The sequence below is a fragment of the Pistacia vera genome, unplaced genomic scaffold (genome assembly GCF_008641045.1).
Source record: "Pistacia vera cultivar Batoury unplaced genomic scaffold, PisVer_v2 Contig656, whole genome shotgun sequence".
Classification (NCBI taxonomy): Eukaryota; Viridiplantae; Streptophyta; class Magnoliopsida; order Sapindales; family Anacardiaceae; genus Pistacia; species Pistacia vera.
This window is the reverse complement of record NW_022196508.1, coordinates 695,592-718,767: the sequence shown is the minus strand read 5'-3', so window position 1 is coordinate 718,767 and position 23,176 is coordinate 695,592. Positions and strand designations below refer to the sequence as shown.

General features: G+C 36.6%; 3 protein-coding genes across 3 annotated transcripts; 2 read left to right on the top strand and 1 right to left on the bottom strand.

Moving 5' to 3' along the window:
- Window positions 1-3,727: 3,727 nt before the first annotated feature.
- LOC116112194 (cullin-3A-like) lies at window positions 3,728-7,979 on the top strand. The gene is given in 3 exon segments (XM_031398369.1): window positions 3,728-3,979; window positions 5,590-6,695; window positions 7,039-7,979. Coding segments are annotated over 3 exon segments (2,211 nt in total). The 5' UTR covers window positions 3,728-3,815.
- A 1,159-nt stretch (window positions 7,980-9,138) lies between these two features.
- On the top strand, window positions 9,139-16,954 carry LOC116112172 (thyroid adenoma-associated protein homolog). The gene is made up of 4 exons (XM_031398346.1): window positions 9,139-12,585; window positions 12,754-13,025; window positions 13,457-14,050; window positions 14,348-16,954. The coding sequence occupies exons 1-4, from the start codon at window positions 9,208-9,210 to the stop codon at window positions 16,782-16,784; spliced, it is 6,681 nt and encodes a 2,226-aa protein (XP_031254206.1). The 5' UTR covers window positions 9,139-9,207; the 3' UTR covers window positions 16,785-16,954.
- A 508-nt stretch (window positions 16,955-17,462) lies between these two features.
- Window positions 17,463-20,543, bottom strand: LOC116112110 (NAP1-related protein 2-like). The gene is made up of 13 exons (XM_031398300.1): window positions 20,448-20,543; window positions 20,207-20,285; window positions 20,016-20,102; window positions 19,841-19,968; window positions 19,238-19,360; window positions 19,101-19,151; window positions 18,907-18,978; window positions 18,683-18,796; window positions 18,518-18,579; window positions 18,273-18,330; window positions 18,052-18,108; window positions 17,860-17,907; window positions 17,463-17,498 (listed from the first exon to the last, which is right to left on the bottom strand). The coding sequence occupies exons 1-13, from the start codon at window positions 20,541-20,543 to the stop codon at window positions 17,463-17,465; spliced, it is 1,011 nt and encodes a 336-aa protein (XP_031254160.1).
- Between the last annotated feature and the right edge of the window lie 2,633 nt (window positions 20,544-23,176).

Sequence of the window (23,176 nt, the reverse complement as noted above, 5' to 3'; positions counted from 1 at the left end):
ATATCCCAACACCTGTAACCTTTTATGCCATCAGGATACCCTAAGAAAATATATCTAATGGCCCTTGGTTTTAACTTATCAGTTTTCTCATGAACAAAAATAGTGCAGCCAAAAACCCTAAGATTACTATAATTAGTAGGATGCCCAGACCATTTTTCCATGGGTGTTCTGAAACTAAGAGCTGAGGAAGGGATCCTGTTTATTAGGTAAACAGCTGTGTGAGCAGCCTTTGGCCAAAACCTGGTGGGTAACTTAGAACAGGATAACAGGCTTCTAACCTTTTCAAGAATGGTCCTATTCATCCTCTCTACTAAACCATTCTGTTAGGGTATGTGTCTTACTATTCTATGCCTCAAAATTCCACTCTCCCTACATAGACTATCAAACTCTTCATTGATAAATTCTAACCCATTATCAGTTCTAAGTTTCTTGATTTTCTTCCCAGATTGGTTCTCTATCATAATCTTCCAATCTTTGAACTTCCTAAAGGCCTCTCCCTTAGTTTTTAGAAAATAGATTCATACCCTCCTAGAGTAATCATCTATAATGCTAATGAAGTACCTACAACCTCCCAAAGATGGATGTTTAGTTGGCCCCCACACATCAGAATGGATGTAATCTAAGATGTCCTTAGAACAGTGGTTTCCCACACTAAACCTGATTCTGCTCATCTTTCCATAAATACAGTGATCACAAAAATCTAGTTTCTCTATTTTATCCCCTCCTAAAGCATTCTGCTTACTTAACTCTATCAGTCCTCTCTCACTAATGTGTCCCAACCTTTTGTGCCAAATAGAGGTCTTATTAGGTTTCTATGAGGTCACTGCTATTGTTCAAGCAATAGTGGACCCATTTAGAACATATAAACCATTTTTTTTCTCTCCTTTCATTACCACTAAAGACCCTTTAGTAACTTTAAGGACTCCACCTTAAGCCTTGTAACTAAACCCATTTGAATCTAAGCTGCCTAAAGAGATTAGGTTTCTTTTCAACTCAGGTATATACCTAACTTCTGAAAGGACTCTTGAACTGCCATCATGAAGACTTAACCTGACATCCCCAATGCCTAAGACATTATACACTGCATTATTCCCCGTTAGAACTTTCCCAGATTCTATCTTTTTAAAATTCATCAAAGAACTCCTATTTGGAGTCATGTGGAATGTGCATCCAGAATCTAAAATCCACTCAAACTCAGATTCTCTATCAGAAGCTACTAAGACATCAGAGCTTTCATATCCATCTGAAGCTATATCTACACTGCCACTAGCCTCTTTCTCTCCTAATCTTTTCTTTCTATCTGGACAATCTCTTTTAAAGTGCCCTTCCTTATGACAGTGAAAACATTTCCTCACAAACTTGGATTTGGACTTAGATCTACCCCTAAAATGACATTTCTTTGACATTTTTTTCTCAGATCTACCTCTGATATTCAACTCTTCTCCATCTAGCTTACCCTCCTTTTTAAACTCAGCATCCTTAGTAGTAATAGCTACTACTACTTCATCTAGTTTAAGGGTTTGTCTACCTTACTTAAGGGTATCAACAAAATTTGAGAAAATTTTGGGAAGAGAATTAATAAGAATCACAGCTTGATCTTCATCCTCAACTTTAACACTAAGACCTTTTAAATCCTGTACTAGTTTCATAAATTCATTCATATTATCACCTAATATTTTGTTTTCATCTATTTTAAAACTGAAAAAATTTCTGTTTTAAAACTAACCTATTAGGAGAAGACTTTGACAGGTATAGAGAGTCTAATTTTTCCCAAATCTCTGCTGGTGTTTTCATTTTCTTCACCTCTCTTAGGACTTTATCCCCTAACCCTAGAATTAGAGTACTGTAAACTTTATCTAACAGATCTTTCTTCTCCTTCTCGGACAAAGACTCTGGTAAAGTTATCCTCACCCTTTAAGGTAGCAGATAATCCATCCTTAACTAAGACAACTCTCATCTTCATCTTCCATAACCCATAATCATTATCCCCTGTAAATTTCTCAACTTCGAACTTAGACATTTCTAGGTTTCTAACCTTCCTAGTTACTCAAAGTGTAAAAGCCCCAATTTTCCAGAGACAAATTGAAACCCTAAGTTACAAAGGAAATTGCTACTATGAAACCAGTCAAACCCTAGACTACTGCAGATTCGAAAATTTGGATCTCACAACCTAGAAAAAGACCTAGGTGCTAGAACGAAAAACTAGCTCTGATACCACTTGTTGAAACATGAGACCAAAACGTATACAAAAGTGTAGTATTCAATCCAAGTGAAGCAAACTCATAAGTAATAATCAATAACGCAAAATAAGAACAGAAAAATAAAGAACACCAGATTTATAGTGGTTCGGTAATCTATTAGATTACCTACATTCATTTTTCAGGGCAAAAGGAAAATATTCACTATGAGATATGAGAACCTTACAGAGATTAGGCTCACCCCTTTACACAAGGCACAAACACGAGTAAAAACCCCTCTGTACAAACACCCGTACACTCAGATGCTCTCACCACTCATACATCATCAAATAGGCAGAATTAGTGACAGATTTATACAATAGAATAAGGTATAATAGATAGTACAGCTAAGACCTACCACCACCGTTTGATTCCATCAATGTTCTTCGGCTTTTCAGCACAGTAGATTCTAACAACTTTCTCTCTAACAGAGGTCGAGAATGAGACTACGCAAAACCTAATTCGTATTAGGTTTATTGAAGATACCAAAAAGACAGAATTACCCCTTAAGTCTTTAACAAATAACTTTGACCATCCAAGTTATAAGTTGACTTTCACGTGTGTACATATCAATTGCCACATCACAACAAGTAGTTAATTAATTTCTTCTCATTTGAGAAGTTACGGTTGGCTTCAAGTTGATGAAGAGGGTGAAATAGTGCTAAAGATTTGTCATGAAGGTGAGTTGTCAGGACATTTTTAAGTACACTTACAAGAGAATTAAACTATCATTATCAAATAGAAATTTTGGTGCTTTCATTAATCATAGGTGGTTGTATCTTGAAAATGATAATCTTGCTTCTTCAGGGAACTTAGAGAGCAGCTGAAAAGCCCTCACTGCATCTATAACCTCCTGCAAATCAACAAAATCAGCAGGAAAAATGCCACCTCCACTCGGAGAAGATAATGACACATTAACAATGCAGCCGCCATTTCTAGAACAACTCGAAAAGAAAAAGAATCAAACAAACTTATGAAAAGTCGAGTGTTTTCAGAAGAATTAACAAAGTGAAAGAAGAGTAAGTAGATGAGACTTGAGAGCGAGCGAGAGAGAGAGAGAGAGAGAGGGATCAAGATCATGCGTTACAAAATGAGAGTTGAGTTGAGGAGTTGTAACGCTTGGCTAACTTGCTGCTTGCTTCGTTGTTTTCTGCTGGTTTTATGTTTCACTCAGAGCTGATTCCTTCTTCTTCGCCTAGCAACATTATGTTATAGAATATAAGACTCAATTTGAAATGGGGAAGGGTTTAGATTGCTTGTTGTATTGGGTTTTAGCTTTTAGGAGGGTTTATGGATTCCCTATTCCTTTTATGGTTGGACAAAAGCAAAGATTTCATCTTTCAACCCTTGACTTGTACATTTGGTTGGCATTATTAAAAAGTAATTTTTAACTTTTTATAATTGCCTGGAAAGTATAAAAAGAGCTTCATTGGTTGCGCCGTTGCGGAGCTATCTCTTGTTTGTTCTCCGGGCAATTCGGGTCGAATTTTTCTCCTCAACTTCTTAGAATTGGGTCAAAAGTTTGAAGCGAAGACGACTCGAGTAATCGGGTTTGTTGAGAGTTAAGCTTTCAACAAGATGAGTGGTCCAACGAAGAGGACGTTTCAAACAGAGGCGTTCAAGCACCGGGTCGTGGTGGATTCGAAGTACGCAGAGAAGACGTGGAAGAGTTTGGAGCATGCGATTCACGAGATTTACGATCACAACGATAGTGGAGGACTAAAAATGGAAGAGCTTTATAGGTCCATTTCTCAGCCTTTTGTGTGATAAAAATTTGTGCTTTATGTGTCAACTTTTACTGGAAATTGATTATAATTTTTCAGAGATTGATTGTTTGTTAAGTGTTTTTGAGTTGATTTGTTGATTTTGCAAATGGGTTTTTGGTTTTTGGTTTTTGTGTGGTTTTGTTTTGTGGGTGGTGTTGTTTGGAGATTGTGAATAGCTTTGAATTTGAACTATTGGGTTGTGAAGAATGTGTAGTGTTACAGAGAAGTTCATTATAATTGGTTGAGATGTATTGTTTGTGGTGACGAGTTCTTTCTTTTGTGTGCTTATGTTTTGTGGGTATTGCTTGGAAATGACCTTAAGCAATTGTAAGAGTATGATTAGCTAGGCTGATTACTGAAATTTTGTCAGTTTCTTTCAGTTTTAGTAATCATGTGGCGATCAGTGAGGTGCAAGCTAGAGGATTAAGTCTATATAATACTGGGAAAACAGCTCTATTGATTATTATGTTTCGTCTGTTTACCTCGTGGAAATTGGGTTTTGGAGAACTATCTTCTGTTGTAAATCTGAGATAATGAATAAGAAACAGGAGGTCACTTGTTCAAGAATATTGCCGTGTGTATATTCATCTAGATGTATTTCTGTTTCTTTTTTCCTTCTATCTCTTGTTTCCTCCTTGATCTTTTACTTATTCCCAGTATATTAGTTACCCTAAAATCACAGGTTATGTTTCTCACTCTTTTTGGAATCGTCATGTGTTGGTTTATACAAGTCATGAACTGAATTTTTGATCGAATCATTTTAAAGGCTAATGATTGAAATTGTTTGGATTTTTCTGGGAAAAGTAACTTTGCCTCACCAATCAATAGTTTATATCCTTGCATCATTGTACATGGAGAATTAGACTTGAAATTGATTATGGTACCGTTTTATTACCTTTAAAATATTAGTGGATGTTTACGGATTAGTTATCATATTGTTGTTTTTGGGATCAATATGGAAGTTTTATTTCTTCCTCTTTGTTTGTTTATTTGTTTGTTTTCCCTCATTTGACTGGTTTATTCTTGATAACTAGTGAATTCTGTATTGCTGAATGTGTAAATCAATTTCTTCTTGTTGGAAAGTATTTTGTTTTTTTCTTTGCTAGTTTGTGTATTACCAAACTCCTTCGATGGTGATAGGCCCCCTATCAATAAGGTTTATCAATACAAGGGCAGAAGGGTGTGAGACGTGTGAATCATCAGTAAAGGTGGTCTCTAAAAGTTGTTAGGCCAGTAGGATTCAGTTAGAGGAAATATACGTGGCAGTAGAGTACATGGCAGGAATATGGGTCCTCAGAACTGATCAATCTTCAATCAAATATCGTTGGATTACATAGTTGTTCTTGATTTTGTGGATGTGTTGTGTGTGAATTTTTATTGAATTTGCTGGAGTCCCATCAAATGGTTTGGTTTATATTTTCTTCAATTTTTAGTACCTATAGTTTCAAGAACTTTTTAATGTTTATGTAAATTCTGTTTAGTGACATCTGATATTTAGTCGGCAATTACCCAAAAAAAAAAATATTTAGTCGGCATGATTCTTTTTAACTAATGCTTCTGATGTTCACATACCTCATTATATTCAGGAATGCTTACAATATGGTGCTGCACAAATTCGGTGAGAAACTCTACTCTGGACTTGTGACCACAATGACTTTTCATCTAACAGAAATACGCAAATCAATTGAAGTTGCTCAAGGGGGTCTATTCTTGGAAGAGCTGAATAGAAAATGGGCACATCATAACAAGGCATTGCAAATTATTAGAGGCATATTTATGTACATGGATAGGACTTTCATCCCATGCACCCGCAGGACTCCAGTACATGAGCTAGGGTTGAATCTGTGGAGGGATGTTGTTATTCACTCCAGCAAAATCCAGACTAGGCTTCAGGATACACTTCTTGAACTTGTGCGGAGAGAAAGGAGTGGTGAAGTTATTAACAGGGGCTTGATGAGAAATATTAGAAAGATGCTCATGGATTTAGGTTCTGTTGTTTACCAGGATGATTTTGAGAAGCATTTTCTTGAGGTTTCGGCTGATTTTTACCGTCTTGAATCTCAGGAGTTCATTGAGTCTTGTGATTGTGGGAAGTACCTAAAGAAAGCTGAAAGACGTCTAAATGAAGAAATGGAGAGAGTGTCTCATTACTTGGATGTAAAAAGTGAAAGCAAAATAACTAATGTGGTGGAAAGGGAAATGATTGAAAGTCACATGCAAAGACTAGTTCATATGGAGAACTCTGGCATTGTTAATATGTTTGTGGATGACAAATATGAGGACCTGGGAAGGATGTATTCTTTATTCCGCCGGGTTCCAAACGGTCTTATTTTAATAAGAGATGTCATGACTTCATACATTCATGATACTGGTAACCAGCTAGTTATTGATCCGGAAAGATTAAAGGATCCTGTAGATTTTGTGCAACGTCTTTTGGATTTAAAGGATAAATATGACAAGATTATCAGTACAGCATTTAACAATGACAAGACATTCCAAAATGCTTTAAATTTGTCTTTTGAGTACTTTATTAACCTGAATTCTCGGTCTCCTGAATTTATTTATTTGTTTGTGGATGACAAGCTCCGAAAGGGACTGAGAGGGGTTAGTGAGGAGGATGTAGAGACTGTACTTGATAATGTTGTGATGCTCTTCCGTTACCTCCAGGAGAAAGATGTATTTGAGAAGTACCGTATTGTGGATGACAAATATGAGGACTTGGGAAGGATATATTATTTATTCCGCCGGGTTCCAAACGGTCTTATATTAATAAGAGATGTCATGACTTCATATATTCGTGATACTGGTAAGCAGCTAGTTATTGATCCTGAAAGATTAAAGGATCCTGTAGATTTTGTGCAACATCTTTTGGATTTAAAGGTTGAATATGACAATATTATCAGTACATCATTTAACAATGACAAGACATTCCAAAATGCTTTAAATTCGTCTTTTGAGTACTTCATTAACCTGAATGCTCGGTCTCCTGAGTTTATTTCCTTGTTTGTGGATGACAAGCTCCGAAAAGGACTGAGAGTACTACAAGCAACACTTAGCCAAGAGGCTTCTTTCAGGGAAAACAGTCTCTGATGATGCAGAAAGAAGTCTGACTGTTAAACTCAAAACAGAGTGTGGATATCAATTCACCTCAAAGTTGGAGGGTATGTTCACTGATATGAAGACATCCCAGGATACAATGCAAGGATTCTATGCAAGATTGGGTCCTGAGTTAGGGGATTCTCCCACCCTAACTGTCCAGGTGCTCACTACAGGTTCCTGGCCTACTCAACCAAGTGCTATATGCAATCTTCCTGCAGAAATACTGGGAATATGTGAGAAATTTAGGAATTATTATCTTGGGACCCATATAGGGCGGAGATTGTCCTGGCAAACAAATATGGGTACAGCTGATTTGAAAGCAACCTTCGGGAAAGGACAGAAGCATGAGTTGAATGTTTCCACTTACCAGATGTGTGTGCTGATGCTGTTCAATAATGCTGATCAGTTGAGTTACAAAGAAATTGAGCAGGCCACAGAAATACCTGCCTCAGACTTGAAGAGGTGTCTTCAGTCTCTGGCCTGTGTTTAGGGGAAAAACGTTCTACGGAAGGCACCCATGAGCAAGGACATAGCCGAGGATGATGCCTTCTTCTTCAATGACAAGTTCACAAGCAAGTTTGTTAAGGTTAAGATAGGCACTGTGGTTTCACAAAGGGAGACTGAACCAGAAAATCAGGAAACAAGGCAAAGAGTGGAAGAAGATAGGAAACCCCAGATTGAGGCAGCAGTTGTTAGGATCATGAAGGCAAGACGGGTGTTGGATCACAATAACATTGTCACCGAGGTTACAAAGCAGCTGCAGTCCTGGTTTCTGCCAAATCCTGCTGTAATTAAAAAGCGAATAGAGTCCCTTATCGAGAGGGAGTTCCTAGAGAGGGATAAAGTGGATAGGAAATTATATCGGTACCTTGCTTGAAAAAAAAACTGTTTTGTTTTTTCACCTTGTCAGAGCCTTTCACCTGGGTTTGTAATTTCTCCTCCATTTGTAATATAAATTTCTGAAAACATTTAATGTATATTAACCACAGTTTAAACTCAGAAATAACAAAGTGAAATGAAGTACCCAGAATGTTTTGAAGGAAGCAGAGTCTAGTTTAGAAGTTGGAGATAAGATATTGGAGGAAACTAAACAGAATGTTTTACATGTGTAATGATCTTGTTAAGTTCCCTCCAATTCTTACATACAACTGATAAAACCACAGCATAAACAGAAATTTATGAGAGAATGAACTTAGTGTTATGATTTAGAAGTTGGAGATAAGATATTGGAGGAAATTAAACAGAATGTTGTATTTTACCTATCTGTTTAGTTCCCTCCAACTCTTACATACAACTTATAAAATCTCAGGTTTAGAACTCATGTGTTGAATTCTTTCAGGGCAAGGGGGTATTTATAAGGAAGGCAAACAAGAGAGAGGAACACTTTTCAGAGGCTTGGAGAGCATGAACTGAATGAATGCTGCCAAACAGATTCTCTAGTACACTTTCAGTCGAGATTTGGTTTCTGTTAAAGGGGACTATATGCCATGCTTTGTACAGGCTTGTGAATGCATTTTGTTTTGCAAATTAAAGGTGTTTTCTAAACCCAACAGAGGGTCATGATTGGATCGTTGGAAGCATGAAGGGCATATGATCCACTTTGTGTGCTGCGAATTCTGGAATTCAATTGTGGTTTTTTTTTTTTTTTTATCAGGATGTTTGGGTTAGTTTATGTGCACTTCGAATAGTCACCCCGACCCTGAACAAGGGGTTCCATTGACCCACAACATTTATGATACAAAATGAGCGAACCCACCGAGCCAACCTTTTTTCTATATTCACAATCATTTGTTCATTCAAAAAACAATCTCGCAATCTCTAATGAAACAATATAATATATGTATTGATTTTTAAACAATTTATAACACTAATTACCAATGAAAAAGAATATATATATGTGTTAATTATTGCAATTTGGGCCTTCATTCTTAAACCCAACATTAAACCCTGAAACCAAACCAAAGCCATCTTCGTTAACCTCTTGACTTGTGTCCAGCCCTAAATTCTCTCTCTCATTATACCTGTAAAAACTACCAAACAAAACCCTTAAACCCACAAAGCCGCCACCTCCTCCACCCTCTTCCTCCTCCCACCAAAATACACTCATGTCGGCGAAATGGCGCGCGTTGCAACACCGCCACCGTTACACTTACAACGCCGTCGTTTTCCCCACTTCATTCACAGACTCTTTAACCCAATTCTTAACATCATCATCCAACAACAACAACAACAACAACACTTCTTTTTCAAACTTTTACGATGACTTAAAAGAGTTAGCATCACTCAACTCTACATACTCACAAGTTAATCACGCGAAGAAACTCGCTTCATCTTTCACTGAGTTGCTCTTATCCAGTGTTGATGAGTCTTTGATCCCGAAAGCTACGCGGGTGTACTTAGAAGTTTTGTTTTTGGAGAATTCTTCTCCATTGCATAGAACTTTGGTTTCTGCTTTGGGGAAACTTAAAAAGTTTGAGTCTTTGATTGGTTCTTGTTTTCGTGAGCTTTGCAATGAGTATGGCGGCAAGAAGAGGTTTTGTGTGTCACGTGTGGCTTTGTCTGTAATGGGTATGCCAAAGTTGGGGTTTTTAGTTGATGTGATTGAAGATTGTGCCGTTTTGATTGCTGAGGATGTCGTTTTGGGGTTGAATAGTGTGATTTTGGAGGTTCAAGAGTGGGCTAGTCCTTCTCCTATAGTTATGGAGCAGTGCCAGGAAGGTTTGTCCTGTTTTTATTATTTGCTTCAGCGGTTTACAGCTAAATTTAGGGACCTGAGTGGTGCTGATAGTGGCTCTGGAGGTGAAGAATTGAAGGTTTTGGAGAAGGGTTTTGGGGTTTTGATAAGTATCTTGAAATTAGTGGCGTTTACGAGAGATTGTTTCGTGGCGGCTGGTGTGGCACTTTGTGCTGCTTTACAAGTGTGTTTGAGTCCTCAAGAGCTTGGTTCGTTCATCATTGAAGGTATTTTTTGTCAAACAAATTGTAATCTTAGTGATAATGATTGTAAGAGTGAGTTTGATGATGCGATTGGGAAGGTTCCTTATAATGGAGATGTTTGTAGTGAAATACTTAGTTTTTCGGTGTTGAGTAGACTTTGCTTGATTCGAGGGATACTCACAGCTGTTTCGAGAAATGTACTCAACATCCCCTTTTTTGGGTCATCGAATAATTTAAATGTTGGCAGGAATAGTGGTAGTTCTGTGATGACTATATTGTATAATGGGATTTTGCCTGAGTTGTGTGATTACTGTGAGAGCCCAACTGATAGTCATTTTAACTTTCATGCATTAACTGTGATGCAAATATGTTTGCAACAAATAAAGACCTCAATTTTAGCTAATTTAACCAATACATCGGATAATTATGATCCAATTCCAGAGGATATGGGGGCACGGATATTGAGAATCATATGGAATAACTTGGAGGATCCTCTGAGTCAAACAGTCAAGCAAGTTCATCTTGTTTTTGATTTATTCTTAGATATTGAATCCACTCTTCGTTGGGGTGAGGGTGGTGAGAGAATAAAATCTTTCTTACAAAAGATTGCTTTTGATCTTCTTCGCCTAGGACCACGGTGTAAGGGGAGATACATTCCCTTGGCTTCACTGACTAAGAGATTGGGGGCAAAAACTATGTTGGATATGAGTCCTAACCTGTTGTTTGAAACAGTCCAGGCCTATATTGATGATGATGTGTGCACTGCTGCCACATCTTTCCTGAAATGTTTCCTTGAATGCTTACGTGATGAGTGTTGGAGTTCTTATGGTATTGAAGGGGGCTACGCAGTTTATAGAAGGCACTGCTTGCCTCCTTTTTTGTATGGACTTGCTTCCGGAGCTTCAAAGCTACGCTCCAATTTGAATACTTATGCCCTTCCAGCTATTTTAGATGTGGATGTGGATGGTGTTTTTCCTATGCTTGCCTTCATCTCGGTTGAGTCCAGTGAGGAGGAGAATGGATTGTCATATCCAAAGCTTGATTGTACGGACATGGAACTCAAAGTTGAGCAGCAAGTAGCTGTTTTAGTCTCCTTGCTTAAGGTATCCCGTGCACTTGCTTTAATTGAAGGAGATATCGATTGGTGGAAAAATTCTGCTGTGCTAAGCACAGAGAGTGTGTTGGAAACTGAATGCAATGATCATTATGCTCTTGTCTGCATTAAGGGAATAAAGTTTAAGGTCGTGGTTGACTGGCTAGTGTTGGCGCTGACCCATATTGATGAGTCACTCCGTGTAGATGCTGCAGAGTCTCTTTTCCTAAATCCCAAGACAGCTAGTCTGCCTTCCCATTTAGAACTAACTCTGATGAAAGAAGCTGTGCCATTGAACATGAGGTGTTGCTCAACAGCATTTCAGATGAAGTGGACAAGCTTGTTTAGAAAGTTTTTCTCTCGAGTTCGAACTGCCTTGGAGAGGCAATTCAAGCAGGGTATCTGGCAACCTATTGTGTCCTGCAGAAACAATGATGAGTCATGCAATGGAACAGAGGAAACTGTAATTAGTAGAGCTGAGGATCTATTTAATTTCATGAGGTGGTTGAGCAGTTTTCTATTTTTCTCATGCTATCCTTCTGCACCTTATAAGCGAAAAATAATGGCCATGGAGCTTATTCTGACAATGGCAAACGTTTGGTCTATCACACCTTCTCAAGAAAAGCCTGGTTCTGTCTCTCCTGAAAGTTGCCTTTATCCTTACAATAAAGGAATCACTTCACCAGATTCAACACTAGTGTTAGTTGGATCAATTATTGATAGTTGGGACAGGCTGAGGGAGAGTTCTTTTCGCATATTACTGCATTTTCCTAACCCACTACCTGGCATTTCAAGTGAAGACATGGTCCAAAAGGTAATAGCATGGTCTAAAAAATTAGTTTGTAGTCCACGTGTGAGGGAGAGTGATGCTGGAGCGCTAACTTTACGGCTTATGTTTAGGAAGTATGTCTTGGATCTTGGGTGGATAGTCAGAGCTTCAGACATTGTTTGTTTTCCTTGGCAGCCTCAGCGGGGAAATAGAGATGAGCAGGTTTCTAAATCTAGGCCACCTGTTATAGAATATGTGAAATCACTAATTGATTGGTTGGAGGTTGCAGTAGAGGAGGGAGAGAAGGATCTTTCTGAAGCCTGTAAGAACAGTTTTGTTCATGGTATATTACTTGCTCTCCGATATACTTTCGAGGAATGGGATTGGAGTTCCGATGCCATGTTGTTGGGTTTTTCAGAGATGAGATGTGTATTAGAGAAGCTATTGGAGCTGGTCATGCGAATAACTTCACTGGCACTTTGGGTGGTTTCTGCAGATGCTTGGTATCTGCCTGAGGACATGGATGACATGATTAATGATGATACTTTCTTGTTGGATGTCTCCGAGGAGGTGGATGGGCCCACACATGCTTTAGAGCAGGAAGATAAGAAATCAAAACCTACAGAAGATGCAAGGTCATCAGAACAGATTGTTATGGTTGGTTGCTGGCTGGCGATGAAAGAGGTAATTTCTATATTCTTTCCTATTTATGGTCTGTCTACTGAATGCAGGTAATAATGTTGGTTTTCTAATCATTCTCTTAATTAATTATTTATATTTGCTGAAGTCCAAGCAATTAAAAATGAATTCTTTTGACGTCGATGTTAACGACAGCATGTTTATGGTTTTTAGGTGAGTCTTCTTCTAGGAACCATCATAAGAAAAATTCCTTTACCAAGTAATGATTGTTCGGATTCATTAGAGTCTGAGACTCGTTTTTCCAATGATGCTGATGTTTCAGTGATGACAATCTCTAATCCAATGCTTGACTTGAAACAACTTGAAAAAATTGGGAACCATTTCTTGGAAGTTCTTTTGAAGATGAAGCATAATGGAGCAATTGATAAGACAAGGGCTGGGTTTACAGCTCTTTGCAACCGCTTACTTTGTTCGAATGATCCAAGGTAAGTTTCCATTTGTCTTTGTCATACATATAAGAATATAGCAATTTTTTATCATCCTTAGAGTTAAGAGGGATGCCTAGTTTATGCCATCAGTCATATTCTTTTAATGCTCCTTGCTTCCTCAAAATGGCCGTAGGGCATTTGGGGAAAGAAATCTCAGCCCTTTTAATATTCTTGGTTTTCCCATTTAAAAATAGTAATGGGTTCCTTTAGCAAGAGGGGGCTGTTTTGAAGTGCTTTGGACTGTGCCAGTGCTTTTATATTTGTTACAATGTCCATATTAACATTTTCCAGTTCTTATTGGATCTATTTGGCTTTAATTGCAAAAGATATTTTGAATATAGAAGTTTCTCAGTATACATTTAGCTGGCTTTTTGAATTCTTATTATTCTTAACCATAAGTATTTCTGAGATGTTGTTTATCTTTGCAGACTTTGTAGGTTGACTGAGTCTTGGATGGAGCAACTTATGGAAAGAACTGTGGCCAAGGGACAAATAGTGGATGATTTGTTAAGAAGAAGTGCAGGTATTCCTGCTGCTTTCATTGCCCTATTTCTTGCAGAACCAGAAGGTGCACCAAAGAAGCTTCTCCCACGGGCACTTCGGTGGCTAATAGATGTAGCTAACAGGTCTTTGCTGAACCTAATTGAAACCAAAGGCGTAAAAAATGAATCTCAATGTTTATTGGAAAATTCAAACCAAGAGACGGAATCTGCATTGTCACCTGAGATGAATGCAACTTTCAAATCGTCTAAGATTCGAGATGAGGGTGTCATTCCAACGGTACATGCATTCAACATCCTTAGAGCTGCATTTAATGATACCAACCTGGCTACTGACACCTCTGGTTTTTCTGCCGAAGCTTTGATTGTTTCAATCCGCTCATTCTCTTCTCCATACTGGGAAATTCGGAACAGTGCTTGTCTCGCATACACTGCCTTGGTACGTCGCATGATTGGATTTCTTAATGTTCAAAAACGAGAATCTGCAAGGCGTGCACTAACTGGGCTCGAATTTTTTCATAGGTACGATTTCTTTGACTAGCAAATTAGATCACATTTTCCTGTCTCTTGTATTTGCTTTATTTTTGGCATGGTTTAAGTTTGCAATTGACTTTCAGAAATTCAAAGTTGGCCAAAATTTTAACTTTTGTATATTCATAATCTTGCATGAAAAGAGTCTCTAGGTGAACTGCTTTAAAATTTCAGATTGTATGCTTGTCTGAACTATGTGTCGTCTTATAGTTTAGCATTACTTTTTTTCTGCTAATTGTGTAGAGCTACTATAATATTTTAACGATTATTTAATCTGCTTTCTTGAAGGTACCCCTCATTGCATCCATTTATATTCAATGAACTGAAAATTATAACTGAGTTGCTAGGCGACACCTCATCTGGTCAATCAGAATCCAACTTGGCAAATGTTGTGCACCCAAGCTTGTGCCCCATGCTGATTCTTTTATCTAGGCTCAAACCTTCACCCCTCGCAAGTGAAAGTGGGGATGACCTGGATCCTTTCCTTTTCATGCCATTTATCAGAAGGTGCTCAACCCAAAGCAATCTAAAAGTTCGTGTTCTTGCATCCCGCGCTTTAACAGGACTGGTATCTAATGAGAAACTGCCTGTTGTCCTTCAGAATATAGCATCTGAATTACCTTATGTTGAAGACCATAACACAGCTGCTCCTGCTTCCTCTCCGTGCCCAACCTCTGGAACCCACCGAGCTAACTCCAATTTAATTCATGGAATTCTATTGCAGTTAGGTTCTCTTCTGGATGCAAACTGTAGAAACTTAGGTGATTCCTCGAAGAAGGATCAAATTCTTGGTGACTTAATCAAAGTTCTTGGGAGGTGTTCATGGATTGCAAGCCCCAAAAGGTGCCCTTGCCCCATCCTCAATGCCTCTTTCTTAACAGTGCTTGATCACATGCTCAGTATTGCAAGAACATTCCGTATAAGCAGTAGTTTTTATGCCGTACGCAACCTACTTTTGGAGTTATCTACTGAGTGCTTAGATGTTGAAGCTTCTTACGGGCTGTCATATTATGATCCAACAATTGCTGAACTTCGGGAACAAGCGGCTAAATCCTATTTCAGTTGTGTTTTTCAGGCATCTGAAGAAGCAGATGAAGAAGTTTTTCAGATGCCACAGAGATGTTCTCCACTTGATTCAAAGTTGTCGAAGATACCTGAAATGGAGAATTCTTTTGCTGGACTCCTGGAGAGGCTGGTCCGTTGCTTGTCAGATTCATCTTATGAAGTTCGACTTGCAACATTAAAGTGGCTTCTTAAGTTCTTGAAATCAACAAAATCAGATAGTGAAGTCTGTGACTTGTCAAGCAGTGAAGTACGGAACATTCAGAACTGGACAAAAAGTAACCTGCAGGACACATTGATAGACCGTTTAGAGTTGGACAAGAATCATAGATGTACAAATTACATACTGAGGAATCTTTTCACTTGGAACTTTCTGCAGTTTCAGAAAGCCAGCAATGAAGTACAAATAATTTATGTTGGAGGGATGGATTGTGATTCTGTTTTTCAGCTTTGGGATAGGCTGATATCCTTGTATGAGCTCACAAGACATACTAAAACTAAAGAGGCTCTCATCAAGTGTTTGGCAATATGCATACGGCAGTTTGCAGGTATATATACAAGCTCAGTTCTTGATTTAGAGAAGAAGAAAACCAGGGAGTTCAGTGAGTCAGATCATTTGGAAAGATCAGCCCGTTTATATGCTTGCATTAATGCTTTTGTTGACATAATTAAAGAGCATAGTACCTCATCAGAGCCGGTGAACATGCGCAAGGCAGCAGCTGAATCTATAGGAGCATCTGGTTTGCTGGAACAAGCCGAATTTGTGGGTCCTTATGTGGTCAACCACCAAATTCCCCCTGAAAGTTTAGGTACGCATTTCAAACCACAAGAATCCATTAATATGTATGCTCGTCAAGTACTAGAGATATGGTTTGCATGTATCAAACTACTGGAGGATGAAGATGATGGGATTAGACAAAGGCTTGCCATGGACGTCCAGAAGTGTTTTCATTCAAAAAGCTACAGAAATGGCTCTCATGCGGGAGGGGCTCCAACCCAAGTGGAAAAAGTTATTGAATCAAGTTTTCAGTACCTATCCTCCATCTTCGGTTGCTGGATCGAATATACTGAATCCCTTCTGCAATGGGTGCTTAATGCAGCAAGCCATGTGGTATCCGAAGGGGATCTAGTAAGGCGGGTTTTTGACAAGGAAATTGATAATCATCATGAAGAGAAGCTTTTAATCAGTCTATTATGTTGCTCTCAATTAGAGAAGATTCCTATTTCAAAATCTTGGACTGTTGACACATCGAACAAAGATCGAATCAGAAACTATTTACTTGGTTGGAGGAAGAGATTTTGGCATCAGTTAATGTCATTTGCAAAGGATCAGATTAGCAGGCAGGGAGGAATTTATTGGATTGGTGGTGTTGGTAACCATAAGGATTCATTTCTACCAGTTTATGCAAATCTGCTTGGTTTTTATGCACTCTCAAACTGCATTTTCAATGGGGAAATTGAAGATGGTATGTCTCTACTATCCGATGTCGTCGAACTTGGTAAAATTATCAGTCCATTTATTAGGAACCCTTTGATTCACTACCTGTATTTGTTAGTAGTTAAATTACATGAGAAAAAGATTGGTGCTTCTACTGAACAAACAGTGGAATTCACAAATGACATGATTTGGGAGGCTTTTGACCCCTATTTTCTTCTTAGATAAGATTGAAAGCAGCCACTTTGTATAATAGCATTGTAATTCATAAAACAATGATTGAAAGAGGAATTGTAAAATTTTGAAGCCATAATTGATTCTTTTTTTTTCTCCCACATAAGTAGTCCATAGTAATCTCTTGTATGCTTTACAAACAATGCCTTGAGAGCCTGTGTGAGATGGTGTGATAGTTTTTGTTTCATTCTCTTCTGTTTAGTTCTCTCTCATTTTCATCGAAGCCGAAGAGCACCATGGGCTTAAACCGTTAAGCATCTGCCTTCTGTGCAACAGTTGTTTGTAAAACCAACCAATTATAACATACGTGTATTCTATGTATGCTGATATGACATGCCCATTGACTGATTGTATATAAATATGCTGATACACAATCAGCTTAGTGAAATGGAAGTTCATGCATTTATATATATACCCAAGAGTATAAAGCATCATATATCCATAGCCAAAATTGGAAACTTGGAAAATCTCGAGCTCATAAAATTTAATTCAAGAACCTAAACAATGTATTGTGCATCTCAATCATTGACTTAAAACTCTCTAATATAATAGCTACTATTAGATAGCTACCATCTCTTGTACCCAGAAGAAGATGCAATATTGCAAGAACTTTGTTCCATCACCTTTGAAAACACCCACAGGAAGCAAAGACTATTTAGCTGTGCAACTAATTTAACTATCATCTTCCTCATCATCGTCACCGTTTCCCTGATAAAAAAGTGTCAAAGGTTATTTGCAATGCAACAGCAGAATATCACATACGTTCATTGTAAATTTGTAATGCTCCATTATTGATTATTTGGACTGGTATTTTATTCCAATTTTGAATCTTATCAAGTACTTGATAAGCAGAGTATGTAAACATAATGCACTCAAGAGTATTTGATGGTTTTAGAAACCAAACAACAAATTTTGATTTCTCTCACTTGGATTAAAAGCAAGCTCTACTCTTTAGTCTTCATAATTTTTAAGCATAAAAAATTTTGTATAATGGGGATCGACTCTATTCTTCATGCAACCAACCACTATTTACGTGCATAAATTCTCAAGTTCATGTGTGTTTTATTACCTCTTCATCACCTTCATCTCCATCAGACACCTCTTCTTCATCAGCCTCCTGCAACAAATATGATAATGAACCCCATATGAACAACAGTAAATTAGAAGGAAGCTTTGTTCTGGGATTTTGTATTAAGTCCATCGTGAACAAAAAAGTAACCAATAGAAGAATAAAAGGAAAATATATGAAGAGAAACATTACACTGTTGAAATACTTGAGAGGATTGGGCCATAAATCCTCCTTGATTATATCTGCCACCTGTAATTTTAAGTTGAAAATGACATTGAACTAATAGTAGTAGTAAAATAGCGCCCAGTTATCACCATTATGGCAGCGTTCAATGTATCATTCCTCTCAACATTCAAAAGCACGAACAAGAACTTAACAGTACATGAAGATTAAAAAGTATAAAAGCAATTCACCTCATCGTGAAGCTCAGCAATATCTCTCTGTTCGGTTTCAGCAAACCAACTAAAGATGCTGCGTTTACAAAATTATTAGCAAAGGAGTTAAGATTTTAAATGGAAGAGGAAAATTAAAGTTGAATGTGTTTTCTCTTTATGGTAGTTGTTAAAGATCAAAGCTACTGGCCACAGCTTTCAGCCACTGCAGAGTGTATAAAATTTTCTTTTCACATTAAACAAACAATAATCAGAAGAAGCATAACCTCTCTTCAGCGAATGGTCGTTTATTTCCCTTTTTCTCATGATTGGCTCCATTGGAAGCATCCTTCACAAATTTCAACACATATTTAATCATATGCTACCAAAAAGAGTGTAAATAAAATGAATTAAAGAAGTATGCCCAAAGGCACACTGGGTGTCACCATTACCACGCCTTCCTTCCATTTAATGGTAGTACCAGTAATCTTAGTGGTCCCCTCGTCAAGGAATTTGAATGTTTTTGTCAACTTCGTATTTTCAAAATAAGGGTTCTCTCTGAAATTCTGAAAGGAAGTAATAGGGGGAAGAACAGAATTTGTAAGAAATGAACAAAAGGCTAGCATCCCAAAGAATAAATGAATGTTCTAAATGTATTATGTAGAGCTTAACTTACAAATGTGATCGAGTACCCTGATTTCACATCTTCAAAGTCCTCAACATCAAGAGAATGCATATACTTGAAGATCTATGTCGTCATCAACAAAAGAAAATAAAAAGGATTTGTGCAATTACACAAGCTTTAATTTCCAATGCAATTAGGGAATGCATCAAATTCAGTCAGATAATTTTAAAATCGATGTACCGAACCTTATGGTCTTCCTCACTTAGCAGAGCAGAAAAAGCAGGATGACTCATGAACTGCAGAGTACCAAAAACTAGAAAATTCAGTAGTAGTAAAATGAACTAGAAACTAAAAGCTCGCGAGAACAAGATGGAGCACTGACCGCAATTATCCAGAAGTCAGGGATAGATTTGATGATCTCATTCCGCTTATCGTAGACAGGCCTGCGTAACTCATTATATTTCTGCTCAACTTCCAGCACTTTATCACTTGCTTCTTCATTCACCTATTGAATCATGTAAAAAACAATTACCTCATTCAATTTCATAAACCCCAACATAAAATCTCAAATCATAGATTGCTGAACCATAAAAACTACAAGAAACTAAGAAAAAAAATAAAGCCAAAGAAACAATCTTATAAGCCCCAATTAAGTAATGGGTTCCCTTTCTTCACACAAAAACCTATAAAAAAACCTCAGTTTTCAACATCACAATACCCTAATGTTTGCCACATTAACCCATTAACAGAAGCTATCCATACACGATCAACACAAATAATAACCAAAATAAAAAAGAAATTAATGAAATATACAAAAGCCATTATATACATTTAAACAAACAGTCTCTTTACATTTTCAACCATCAATTATAAAACAAATATACATACAGATATTTATAGATATACATATACATACATAAATATATAGTTACATGCATGCATGGATACATAAAAAAATAGAAGGAAGGGTGGAGAAAAGAGGGACCTTCTCGAGTTCATCTTGGACCTCTTGCAACTTCTCAATGGAGAAAACGAGTTCACTATCACTTATGTCGACTGCATTATTCTCATCATCCTCCACTTTCTCAGCGACCTTTGATTTCTTTCCCAAGCCTCATCAGTAGAAACAAACAGCAGCTGAGCATCCCCTACTTTCTTACATAGCAAATTTGCAAGATCAACAGCGCCCAATCCATTTCCTATTACTTCCAGATTCTCCACTCCTAGAAAAGTCACTTGTGTCACGCCTGCATGTTATATACACACACATATATATATGCTACTATATATTAATCAAAATAAATCAAACTTATTTATCATCATATAACTAAATGTATCAACTTCTTTTTACCGTTACAGCCAGCAGCAATGGACATGGCCTTAGAGCGAGATTTGGGGCTATCCATATTAATACCGAATACTATTCTAACCTGAAAACCCAACCAGTAAAGTAATAAATTAATAATTTTTATATATAAAGATATAGATATAGATATCTATAACACAAATTTTAATTATTCTATCATTAAATTCATGTAGAGTAAGTTTAATTGGTTTTCATCATAAGAAAAATTATTAGACTCAATACATACCCTCTTCGTGGAGCTGGTGGACATGGTGATCTGGGTTTTGTTGTAGAAGATCGATAAAGAGAAATCAATGTTCCAACGGGCAGCGCTGATGGTCATTGAAGTAAATGAGGAATCAATAATATTATTTATAGAGTTCTTTGGGTGCTTGACTTTTATTATTAGTTTAATAACCCATACTTGACTCAAATGAAAATTCGCGTTACCATCCGGATTCACTGTTACAATGTTTTTTTTTTTATTTTTTTTATTTTTTTTTATGGTACATCAGCTAATCCTTCGGGGCCCTTTCTTTATTATGAATGATTGCTTGATAATCTCTTGAAGAAAATCAACTTTCATAAATCATAAGGTCCTCTACGAAGTTTCCCACCTCTTTATCCCAAAAGGAATGTTGATTTTCCTCAGTGTTACAAAGTTAATTGGTGTGTTCCTCACGTTAGGATAATGAAATAATAAAATAGAAAAACCCCCTTAAGACGTTAACAAAATTAACAATTCATATAGCTGTAAAGGCTAAATACTTTTTTATTTTTAACCTTAAATAAATGCTTACAAAAAAGGAAGGGACAACTATTTTAACCCCCTAAGGTTTGCCAAAACTTCAAAAAAAAAACCTTATACGTGTGTTATGAATGTTTTACCCTTCCTTTAACAACTTTAACGGGATTTTGTTAACATCTAACAAACGACGAGTTTTGTATTATTACTAGTACTTGAGTGGGTTTTATAGCTTTGACCAAACGTTGGGGTTTTAAATAATAATCCCTAATTAATATATTAAATAAAACATCACCCTTGACATTTTGAAATTTTTTCAAAAACTAGCCTTAGGCATAATTAAATAACAAAAATCTCTTCATGATCATTGTAATAACAGAAATCCTTTTGCCGTTTAAGTTGTTTGTGTTAAAATAAATGACAGATGACAATTAGGTAAATATTCATTATAAATTCTAAAGAGACACAAACAATAAAGGTTGTGTTTGTTTCATTTTTCCCAATACAATCCTACCAAAAATACATATTTGTTTCAATATTCTCAAAATCCAATCATATTCTATTCAACTCAAAATATTTAGATTTTTTTAACCTTTTATGTTTGTTAATTTAACTAAATACCCCACCCACCCACATATTCCGAACAGCCAACAACCACTGTTGAAAGGTGACTGGAATCTGTTAGAATGACGCACGATTGGTTGGATGTGGCAATCGTGCACTGGTTTGGCCTTTTCTGGCAAGATCCATGATGAATCTACTTAACCAGTCGTGCACTATTCCGACCACCCTCCGATTGTGATGGCCGGTTGTCGACATTTAATGGGTGGGTGGGGGTATTTTTGTTAATTTTTAATGTTTTATTTTATGGTGTGTTTAGCTAAATTAACAAATATAGGAGATTAAAAATAATCTAAATATTTTTAGAAAATGTTTTCCAAAAATTTATCAAATACATTTTCAAATTCAAATTTTATTCTCGTGATAAGAACTCAACTCAACTTTTTCAAAAATATTATTCTAAATAATCTACCAAACACAGGCAAAAGAATTTATGTTATTTCTAAAATTTCAGAAGGAATTTTGTTATTTAATTAAACCTATGGTGCATTATACTATTTAAAAAAAAAACACACACACCCAAAATTAAAAGAGATGAAGAAGAGGGTATTGATGAATGAAAGTTGAAATATTGATGGTCATTATGTTTGTTTTATTAATTTGGGGTAAGACTTTTTGTCTTTTTATTTTACTCTTTATTACAATAAAGAGTCTTTTAACTTTTAAGGGCTAAAAAGAGTATTTCATTGGTCGAAATTGGTCAATGAATATTTTATTAAGGTCATCATGCCATGCCACTTAATAAAGGTGCAAACTTTAGAATGGGAATAGTAACGCGGAATAAATAGAAATCTAAGCCTATGTGGCCCAAATTTCATGATTAAGAAGTGGAAGAATCATGGAAATTAACATTAAAAGCCTACTGTAAAATCATTACACAATGTATATTGATTTTAGGGGTTAATTACATATTTTGTTAAGGTGATTATGCCACATAATAAACACGCAAACTTTAGAATTTCCAATAACCCGCGGAATAGTATTCTTATAATGTTTTCATAAATAGAAAATCTAAGCCTACAATGTCCCAAATCCAATCATGTCAATAACTTTTAATTTTTTATTTCATGATTAAGTCATGGAATTTTGGAAATTAACATTAGCAATGTTGAACTTACAACGACCTTGCCTTCCACATAAAATGTACTTTACTTTGAATGAGCCTAAGACTCATTATGTTACTATTCAAACTATGATTTGATTTATTTATTTTTGTTGGTGATCGATGTGTTCTGACCAAGCTTGCACGCACATTAACTAATCTCTAGAGTTCATTGAATACCCTACAATACCCTATAAACTCAAAAAACTAGGTAAGTTATAATATGATAGGTGATCTCAAAGTTTAATTGAACTTAGGACCTTAATAAAATAAGTAAATCTCCTTGATCGTCAGACCAATCGCTATCACATCAAATGTACTTACTCTGAATGGGCTTGGGACTCATATAAAACAAAAATCATGTTAGTACATTAAATTACAAATTTTTCTTTGTTTGAAGTGAGGAGTCCTAAGCATACACCCAAAATTATTATTATTGTTATTATTATTATTATTATTATGTAATAATTAAATTTTGTTCAAATATATTTTTGAATTAAATAAATTA